Source organism: Mytilus edulis, chromosome 3, assembly GCF_963676685.1.
Source record: "Mytilus edulis chromosome 3, xbMytEdul2.2, whole genome shotgun sequence".
Taxonomy (NCBI): domain Eukaryota; kingdom Metazoa; phylum Mollusca; class Bivalvia; order Mytilida; family Mytilidae; genus Mytilus; species Mytilus edulis.
Genome location: NC_092346.1, coordinates 58,889,373 through 58,900,149, shown reverse-complemented (window position 1 = coordinate 58,900,149; position 10,777 = coordinate 58,889,373). Strand labels below are relative to the sequence as shown.

Sequence of the window (10,777 nt, the reverse complement as noted above, 5' to 3'; positions counted from 1 at the left end):
TTAACAATTCTCAGTGTGTGTTTTTCAGTTTATTTATTCTCAGTGTGTCTTTTTGAAATCTCAGTGTGTTATTTTCAATTCTCAGTGTGTAATTTTCAATTCTCAGTGTGTAATTTTCAATTCTCAGTGTGTGTTTTTCATTTTTGTAATCTCAGTGCGTCTTTATGAAATCTCAGTGTGTAATTTTTAATTCTCAGTGTGTAATTTTTAATTCTCAGTGTGTGTTTTGAAGTTTTTAAATCTCAGTGTGTTTTTTTGTAATTCTCAGTGTGTAAATTTCTCGAAAAATGGTTTAAACATAGTTTTGACGAGAACGGCTTGCCATATGATATGCTTTCTTGTGGTCTATCTGATCATTGAATGTCACCATACTGTTGATTGTGCTTCTTATTTGAAAGAAATATAGAAGATACAAATAGCTAGGTCATGTGTTAAATGCAATTCGAAAGGTATTTCAAAAGGTGTTCCACATGTTCTTATAAATTATTAAGCTGTTGTTATTTATGTAGTATTGTCATTTTGAGTTATTTTCTTTTATTACATCTTCTGACATCAGACTCGGACTTCTCTTGAACTGAATTTCAGTAATGTGCGTATTGTTATGCGTCAAGTTACTTTTCTACATTGGCTAGAGGTAAAGGGGGAGGGTTGAGATCTCATAAACATGTTTAACCCCGCCGCATGTTTGCGCCTGTCCCAAGTCAGGAGCCTCTGGCCTTTGTTAGTCTTGTATTACTTTAAATTTAGTTTTTTGTATATAATTTGTAGTTAAGTATGGCGTTCATTATCACTCAGTGAACTAGTATATGTATTTGTGTAGGGGCCAGGTGAACTTCGGGACGCCTCCGGGTGCGGGAATTTCTCTCTGCATTGAAGACCTATTGCTGACCTTCTGCTATTGTCTGTTCTATGGTCGGGTTGTTGTCTCTTTGACACATTCCCCATTTCTATTCTCACTTTTATTTGCTTTTTATTTAGTGATTTGTATGCACCATTGCACTTAATTTCATTTACCTGGGTTTTTTTTGGTTTTTTTTTATTAATTTATAAGTACATGTACTCAAATAGAGCTTAACTTTTTGAACAGTTTAAAAAGATTTATTGGAAATAGTGCTTTTCAAAGGTCTTAAGTTCCAAAGGTGGTCCTAAATAGGACGAACTTCCTTACAAGCATAGACGAGAATGAACATCAAATTAACATTTCTCTCCTATCCACAGTTGATCTCCTACAAAACCCATGCACAAAAGGAAAACAGAGCCATGCAGCTATCAGTCAACAGTCACTAGGACAGTCAATATACAACTAGGTGATATATTTTTTATGACTGGTAAGAGGACGATTTTAATTTCTTGTGAAAGAATTAAAGATACAAGTTAAAATATGCATACACACTCAAAACAGTTCTCGAAAATATCTTTTTATGGTGATCCTTAAGGTTCATCATAACAAACGGACAAATATGGCTGTATTTACATGCCAAAAATTACTCGGAGTACAGACTTACCTGTCATTGCCTGTGGAGTTTTAATGCCTGGCATCCACTAGATAGATCAAGATATAATAAAGTTAAATGCATTTTGTGTTTCAGAAAGATAAAATCTCTTTTGGATTTTGATGGGCATTTTTTTTCCTTCGTGCTAAAGGTGTGAAAATTAATTAAGGTTGTGGTACAACTATGAGATGCTCCCTCAGGTAAAACAACGGTTTGTATTGTTTTGATTGTCCTTAATTGACATCACAACTATAGGTGAGTTAGAGAGTGTATCTGAGTCAATGAGTGGACAGTATCAAAGTAATTCAGGTGTTTGTTTATTTTTACACCTGACCTTTTGCAGAAAGGAAAAAAAAATGCCCATCAATTACGAAGAAAGATTTTATCTTTCTTTCTTAAACCCAAAATGCATATAACAGTTAGGGGACTTACTGAAATAAGTGATTTTTAAATCACTTATTTGAGTAGCAAATTCAAGGTTTTGTCACAAATTGGGATTTTGTAGTTTCAAAATTTTAAACACATACTAAGGTTTAAATAATATCTTTTAATTAGTAAATTTAAAAAAAAATGAACTTTTTGCTTCTTTTAAGTAGCAAAGTTTATGCTTTGATTGGAACTTTTCAACTAGTCAATTTGTTCCGCTGGAACTTTTAAACCAGAGGAAGAACAAAGTAGCTAGTTAATAAGTTCCTCCAGAACTTTTCGTCTAGTTAGTTCTTTCCGCCCGGAACTTTCAAAAGTCGGAAAACGTAATCACTGAAGCATGGCAAGTGGGATCCCTCTTTGGCAGTAAGTGGGACATCTTATGAAAATTTCTGGATCTGCCACTGTCAGATTTCTAGTCCGGTACATTTTTGAAACACAAGTTATTCCATAATTTTATATAATAATTTATAAGTATGATGTAAGTTTTATATCTTTTGAGTTGTTAGTTTGTAAAATTGATTTCTTAAGGATGTACACTGTACTTAGGTGAAGTGAAGTGAAAGTTAATAAATCAAGAATTTAAATTTGATACTATAAGCTGGTAGAGCATTATTCAAGAATAAAAATAAGCTAAAAACATGGACCTCCTTTTCGAGATATTTGAGATTTAAAATATGGCGGGAAAAGGCTGACTCAGACTTTTACCTTATGATTGCATTGGTATTATTTGGGTCCCAAAACAGAAGAAATAAAATTAAGAATCTTCTAAATTTTTGTTAAATGACCTTTCATGAGCTATTTTGTCTGAAAAAATAAATGGGTGTTATGGGGCAAAATTTTTTACCTTGTTTTGTATGGAAAAACACCAAAGAGTCCGAAAATTTGACAAGAATTCCAAAACCTCACAAGTACATCCTTAACAACCTGTAATTAGCTTGCATAATTGAATTGAATAAAGTTTATTTTCCCTTACTGGTTACCTATTTTGATCAAACTGATGATCATACACTTCTTGGTCATTTAATTAGATTAATTCCATTTTCATTATTAATTTAATATAAAAGGTAATACTGAAAATAATGTAAAAAATTTAATACTGGTAAATAAGGAAGTCAACAAATAAATATCACAAATTCAGTTGCCTAAAACAGTTTTCTCTAGAAGATTGTTTCACAGAACTACACAATGAAGGCACAGTTGAGCAATTCAGACTCTTGGGAGCCTCATACATGTTCATTTACGTTTTGTCAAAAAATAGGACATCTTTTCTGACATTATATTACAAGACCAAAATGTCTTAGAGCAAACTAGTTATAAAGCCTGAAATAAACAAAAAGAGAACTTTTGACATTTATCCAAATGCAATTTTTTTCGATGCACATTTTGTATCTGATGTAAATAAATCAAATAATAACATGAATGACTTAATGACTTTTTTTTTTATATTTTCATTAATCTACTCTGAAAAAGTAATTAGCAGCCTACAAAAGTACATACATATCTGAAACTAGATAAACATTTGATACAAAATATATGTTACATTTACATGACATAACATTTTATCGACCATACATTGTATAACATGTTACGCAACATACATTTTTATAAATAACAGTCTCAACGTTTATTTTTTAGAAAGATGGACTTGACCTTTATGGAATAGAAAATATTTCTTTTGATACAGATACTCAGTCATCATGACATTTCGGCAATTGATTAAGCTCTCATGTAGATGCGGTACTACTTTGACAAGATCACACTTCCATTCTTCTAACAGTATTTGTCTTTATAATAAACCAACATATATTAAAATAAGATATTATTATAGTAGTATCAAAGTTCAACAATGTAGACAATTAAACACAAAAAGCCATTATTTTAAAAAAGAGACTGAAAATGTTGAAGAAATAAGTACAGACAAATGGAATGGATTTGGAACAGTTTTAAAGGAGTTTCATTTAGCTGTTACTGAGTCAAACACTCAGTTCACTGTTCAGTATTTTGAAGATCTGGAATCAAGAGTGAAAGAGGAAAATCATCATAAATCCAAACTGTTTGACAATATTGTTATGATAGAATTGGAAGAAAATAAAAATTTAGATGGAGCTAATATATTTTTAGAATATTTGTCCCAGAAAGGAAGAAAACTTGGAATTATCCCAAGAGTTGAGTACATAGAGTTGTTAGGGAAAACTAACAGTAATCATGAGAACGATGAACTAATTTACTCACAGTTCAAGGAATGTGAAGGTTATCTAGATATTTTAGACAGGAGGTTATTACAAAAATTAATTGCTGCTTTTTCAACAACTACACAATGGAAGAAAGGCCTGGAGCTTGTAAACAAGGTTGATTCTTATACAGGAATACCATTCTCATTTTATATCCCTATTTTAAAGGCTGCTTTGAACAATCAAGATTTAGAGTGCTTCATTTCTACCTTTGACATGGCATACAATGACAGACCTTCACACGATCCAAATGAAAGCATTATTCAAGAAGTTCTGGAGGAAACTATAGATGTATGTAAAAAGTATCCGGAAGGTCCAACATTTGACTATCTTCTCAACATGCTTCAAAAGTATTATATATTTCCAAATGAAGACACAGCTAATGACATTCAAAACTACTTGGAAAAGTTTGTATTTTTAACTGTTAGATTTTTTATATGCCAGAACTCAAAAAGCTCTGATCTAAAATTTTACTAGTACAATCTTGCATTCTGATTTCTACATGTTGTTCTTATGTTAAGTTGTTACACCACTGTCCCAAGCTACATGTAGAGGTTGAGAGTTTAAAAGGACTTTTAACCACTCTACATGTACTTTTTTGTGTGTCTTTCCAAAACCAGTAGCTTATTGTTGAATGGGTGACAATGGTTGCTGTCACCTTTTTTGTTTTTTTATAGTTATTGTAATAATAAATCAAGTTGCTGGTTTTATCATTTAAGTTGTTTACATTTTGCAGTGTAGTGGCTTTATACATGTTTTAAGAATACATATAACAAATAGGTTTTGCTCATTCTTAAAGGTCATACAGAAACCTGTAATTGTTCACATATTTGTTCTTTGGTCATTATTTGATAGTTGTCTCAGTGGTAGTCATACAACATCTTCTAATTTATCAAAAATAAACAAACAGGTAAATGCAAGTTATTAGCTTATTAGACAAACATCCTTAATCTAATAGTCTAGAAATTAAGCAGTGTCCTCACTCATTTTCATGTTATTTCAATTTTATAAAATTTTCTTTTTGCCAAATAGTTGGGAAGCTGGACAAAAACAGTTTTGTAAAATGGGCAATTGCCCCCCTCTTGCCACTGGGCTCCTATACCCTAGGATAATTTTTGGGGTTGTATAGTTTACAATTTTTCTTTTATGTCAATATTTCTACATGGTTACTTTTCTTTTGCATGCTTATCTATATAATATACAAATGTATCTTCTTTCAACTTTGAAGTTTTAATATGTAATGCTGTTTAAGGGAATACAATACAGGAAAGATCTCTCATTTAATTTACCTTCAAATCTTCAAGTATTATAAAAATCTAAAAGTAAGTCATTGGAAGGACTAAATGCAACTGAATTTGTAATTAATACATGTGTGCTCCTCTCTAACATGTCTAAAGCTATTGAAACAAAAGTGATCCTTCATGTTTGTTGATTTTTCATTGAGATAAAACACAAGACAATGTTGGTGTGCACTCTCAAAATATGCAATAATGCACACATATTTTGACAATATATCTCCATGTAGTTTATTTCTTGGTTTTTTTCAGGGTTTATGGTTGTGAAGTAAAGAAAACTGTTATTAGTTACAAGTATGCACATATTCTCTTAGTAATTAGAGATTCAACTATTTTATTCCATTCTACAAACTGATTAACTTGATTAAATTTTGATTTTTTTTGGTTAACATGAAATAAGTAAATACAGAATGAATCAAATTACATGTTTTACTTTGTAAAAGAAATTTACCACAAGCATTGACAAGAATTGAGTGCTATAAAACTTTTTATGAAGATTTGATAAATTGATTAGACAAAAGTTTTTTAATGATTTAAATAAATGTATGATTTGTACTAAATGTTAAACAAAAGTTTTATTCACAGAAAAGTAAAAGTTTTATCTACTTTTAAAGTTTGAATTAAAGTTCCAAAAAATAATTTCATTTGTTTACAGGGGAGAGTGTAAAAGTTGTATGAGAAAAATGGAACATGCTGAAATAACAAAAGAAGAATTTCAGGAATTAAGAAGTGTATTTCTTGATCGTACCTTGTATGAGGGTGACACATTTTATTGGACATCACCAGAAGAGTTGAAGACATTCCTTGATTTTCTAGAAAAAAATGGTCCATTTGATATAGTGATAGATAATCTGAATTTGATATTCTCTCAAGTCACAAGGCCTAACCATCATGGAAGTTCATTTCAGAAGGTTTGTATGATTTATTGAAACCTAGACTTTAAACCAATGTCTCAGATAGACTAATACATATAACATACTGTAAATTCAGAAATCATTGCAAGGCATTATTAATGTGAATAATGCAACTGGGTGGGAATCACAATAATAAGAACTCGCATTCTTATGTATGATACATACATCTGTGTGCCGATTTATCTGAAATAACAAAAAATTAATCTCACATTTTGGGTTCACTCTTTAAAATTCCCGATAGTAAACACACACACAACAATTTCTGAATTTAAAGTTGATAGTTCAATTATATATACATACCTTTTGCTTCCAGTAATTTGGATGGGAAAATAACAAAAGGAATGCCTTTGATGATCATATATCCTCTGTAATGAAATGTATAATGATCTTTGTGTCTTCTTTTGTTGTTTGTTTTCTATTCATCCACATGTTTACAAGTTTCTAATTGAAAAACATGACCCTAACCTATAAACTCAAGGGTGGTAAACTTTGTTATACTGCTACATGTATTACTTAAGTAGATATAATAAGATGTGGTGAGTGCCAAAGAGACAACTCTTCATCCAAGTCACAATTTGTAAAAGTAAACCATTATAGGTCAAAGTACGGCCTTCAACACAGAGCAATAGCTCGCACCAAACAGCAAGCTATAATGTTAAGTGAATGAAATTCAATGAAACTTCTAGAAAATTTTCAGTAACTTAAAAATAAAAACAAAAATAAGCACATTCTGTTTATTTAAAGACATGAGATCTAAATGGGGTTTCACATAGCTAAACATGGAAATAGCCTTATCAATTTAAATGTGTGGTAGTTTGGTTCTCAGTTTTCATAGTCCTTACATAGTTTTCTTGTCAAAAGGAAAAGATAAAAAACTTACTCATAAAAAAAAATGTTTTAAAACTTATTAAATTATTTTGCAGTGTCAAGAGGCCGTGGATTATTTTGCAAACAAAGGAAAGAGAGTATTAGTTGTAACAAGAAAAACTTTCCCTAGAGAATACAGAAATGCAAACACATTTAAAGTTCATAGAAGGTAAATTCTGTTTATATTGTAACAGGAGGGGTCAGTGACAACACCTCCCTGGATATGCTATGGCTAGTACTTGTCCCCCAATTGTATAAACATAAAATGGTTACCATTTAATCCTCAAATACAGGTTTCTATCAGTAGGCCTAATTCAACCTTGTAATTGTAAACATCTGAATTTTAAAACAATTTACTTATTTCAGTCATTTTTATCCAAAAATAAAGAGTAGCAGGCTTCTTAAATCCTTAAGTATTAGTTTTGACAATGATTAATGTGATTGCATTTTTCAACAATTACAAATGAAGGCTCAATAATTTTTTTTTTTATCTCTGTCCTATTTGACAATTGCATTTTATTTTTATGTATTTAATAGTGACATAAATATCCTATTTTTTGCAGTACACATGATGACTCTTGTATGTTATTTGGTATTTTGTTTAGATGTTATTCCTGTATATTTATTTTTTTGCAGTACACATGACGACTCTTACATGTTATTTGGTGCATTGTTCAGTGGTTATTCCTGTATGTTTATGTCCAAAGATTATTTTCGTGACAGTAAGCATAGGCTAGGAACAAAACATGGAGAGATTTTCCAAAAATGGCAGCGATCTAGGCAGGTTAGCTTGCTAACAAAAGCATACAAAGATCACTTTACTGTTCTGGTATGTATTTCAAAAAGTTAAAATATAAAGAATTAGTAGGATACAGAAAAAATATATTTCGATAGCAAAGATTTGTAATAAAGGTGGTACCTAACACTACAGGGAGATAACTCTGTAAAATCAGCCAAACGTTTTAATAACGTTGTGTTGTAAAGGGAATATTAATCAATGATCAAAATTGGTGGTTGTCAATCTGCTATATAACCAGTGTAATTTTTCTGATAAAATGGTTGGTTCAAAATTTTTGAAATTTATATATTTTAGTTAAAGGTTCAAAGTAAATACTTTGTCAAAATTTCATGAAAATTAAATGAGCCAAATTAATTTTAGTGAAAGTGTTGGGTACCACCTTAACATGGTTTATATCTCTCTGTTTTAAACACCATGTTATCAAACACCACAAAATAACCTTTACAAATTGTTTTTACTAATGTCAGTCATTCTGTCAGATTGTTTTGCCAAACAGACTTTAATGGAAAATCCTCTACAAAATATATATTTAACAATAAGCTGCTGGTAGAGCAATTGATTTTTCTTTGAAAAAGTTTTTTATTTATATTAATTAATGAGTTGTTATTAGCAAAATCTATTGAATGATCTATACAGTTTATATTTTATTTACAAATGTTTCCCAAATAAGGCCACGAATGCCCTTCATTATTATCCTTTGCATTTAATTTGTATGCTCTGATGCTTCTTATCATAACATATCACACATTCTAGTGTCATAACAAAGAATTCAAATAAGCAATTGAACACCATGACACAAAACAGTGAATTTTTAATATGGTTCCTATCCTGGAAAAGGAGTAGAAAACAACTTTTTTTTTTTACTTGACCATAGCAGAAGAGGGTTCATACTTTTGAAAAGTGTACCAATACATGTACTTTGTTCATAAATATGGACATGTTTAGAAATTATATTGCTGAAATGAAAGTGCCATCGTTATGCAATTCCTTTAAAAAATACCCCCAAGGTTGGTGGTTTCGCCAGGCTTCCTCTACCAAAAAAAAAACTAGTTGCCAGGAAATAGCCTAAATTGGGAACTTAAAAGTGGTTTTAAAACAATCAATTTAAAAAATACCTCAGAAGTTATTTACTTTTTTTCAGTGGCCAAGGACCTATGATCCAAGAGCTCAGATGACAGACGATGGTGCTTTACACATTCCTTTTAGAAGTGAAAATAACAGGATAACATCTTATGAAACTCCAACAACTTTCCTGTGCGCAAAATTTAATATTAAATAAATCAGTTTAATATAGATATATTTTGTATGATTGCCATTTTACAAATACCATATACTATAGGAAGGGAAATGACAACATGTTCTATCTTTTCTATAAGCAAAATTTAAAATTGATTAAATCAGTTCTTGTATATAGTATTTTCATACTATTCATTACATTTCTGCAGGCAGCATATTAAGATAATTCTTAATGTTTTAAGCCCAATCATTCTAACTTCTAGATGTCATCTTTACGAACTAAGAAGCTTCTAGATATGGGATATACCTCAATCAGATAGTAAATTTTGTTTTGAATTTTTGTTTTGTTTTGAAAGGTTGTCTAAATGATATGTACCTGGTATGTCTTTTATTTATTTTAGGAAATAAGTTTACTCTGACAGTTCAAAAGTAGACATTTCAGAGAATATAAGGAATCCATCCATGACACATAATCAGAACACACACAGCAAAAAAAAACCAAACTAACACAAATAGCAAAGGAATAGTGCTTTTATTGATGTTCTTCATCTCAAAGTCACAGTAAAGCCTTCAACATGGAACAAAAAATCAAATTCTATAATGTTTTTGTTACTGTGAGATCATGATGCATGAGAGCTTGCTTATTATGAACAATGAAGCTAGAAATAAAAAGGACAACAAATTTACCTAAAACTTTATAAAAATACATGTATGATAAAAAATAGACAACTTTCGAGTTTGATGCATTTCAGTCAAAAACTCTGGTTTTAGTGAACATCGTTTCGTTCCAATGTTGAGCGAGTGGTTGGGAAACTATAAAGCTATATTGCATGAATTATTCAGCAAATTAAATTCTCAAAATTGAGTTATTAAGTATTTACAAAACAAACATTATTTCTAATTTATCTCGCACAATGACGATCGCTAAGACGCTTGATAAACGTTAATAGTGCAGGGATACAGGGGATCCCCTCTATCTGGTTAATGACGTCATAAAGGCACGCATAATTGATGAGTTTTTTCCAGTGAACATGGACTCAAAAGTGGTTTATTGATCTATACTTGTAATTCATAAATAATAGGCTTTTTCTTGAAGTTTGTCTCTCACTGGAAAATCATCAGTTTTACACAACCTGTCTGTAATCCTGCACTATTGAAGTGCAAATCCTTTTCAGGATCATCATTCTCCAGAATAGTTAAGAAACAATTCATGGGGGCTTGAATACATCATGATTTTACCACAGGTTGGACCTTTATGACAAATATTTTACCCTGAGTGAAAGCAAGGGGTAAAATATCAGCATAAAGGGATAGTCAAGCCCCCATGAATTATTTAGATTCTAATAGGACAAGTAGGGCAATTCTTTTGGATCAAAGTGATCTAGGTAGAAGCACATATTTGCCGTTCCCATAAATAAACGCACTATTAAATTGGCATAAAAGAACGGAGCAAACTGAATAAGTTACATGCTTCAACTATTTACAATAAGGTATTTAGATAATTTTGGATGAA

The 10,777-nt window shown here is 30.8% G+C and overlaps 1 protein-coding gene across 2 annotated transcripts; it reads left to right on the top strand.

The window, feature by feature from the left end:
• The first annotated feature begins 1,212 nt into the window (after nt 1-1,212).
• On the top strand, nt 1,213-9,323 carry LOC139516943 (mitochondrial ribonuclease P catalytic subunit-like). Of its 2 annotated transcripts, none has more exons than XM_071307427.1 (7): nt 1,213-1,307; nt 3,558-4,560; nt 5,701-5,742; nt 6,104-6,359; nt 7,286-7,398; nt 7,866-8,058; nt 9,170-9,323. In XM_071307427.1, exons 2-7 carry the CDS (start codon nt 3,620-3,622, stop codon nt 9,305-9,307), a joined length of 1,683 nt encoding a protein of 560 aa, XP_071163528.1. In that variant the 5' UTR covers nt 1,213-1,307; nt 3,558-3,619; the 3' UTR covers nt 9,308-9,323. The 2 variants fall into 2 exon arrangements, with proteins under 2 accessions (XP_071163528.1, XP_071163527.1); XM_071307426.1 differs by having other exon boundaries at nt 1,213-1,328.
• Nucleotides 9,324-10,777: the final 1,454 nt, after the last annotated feature.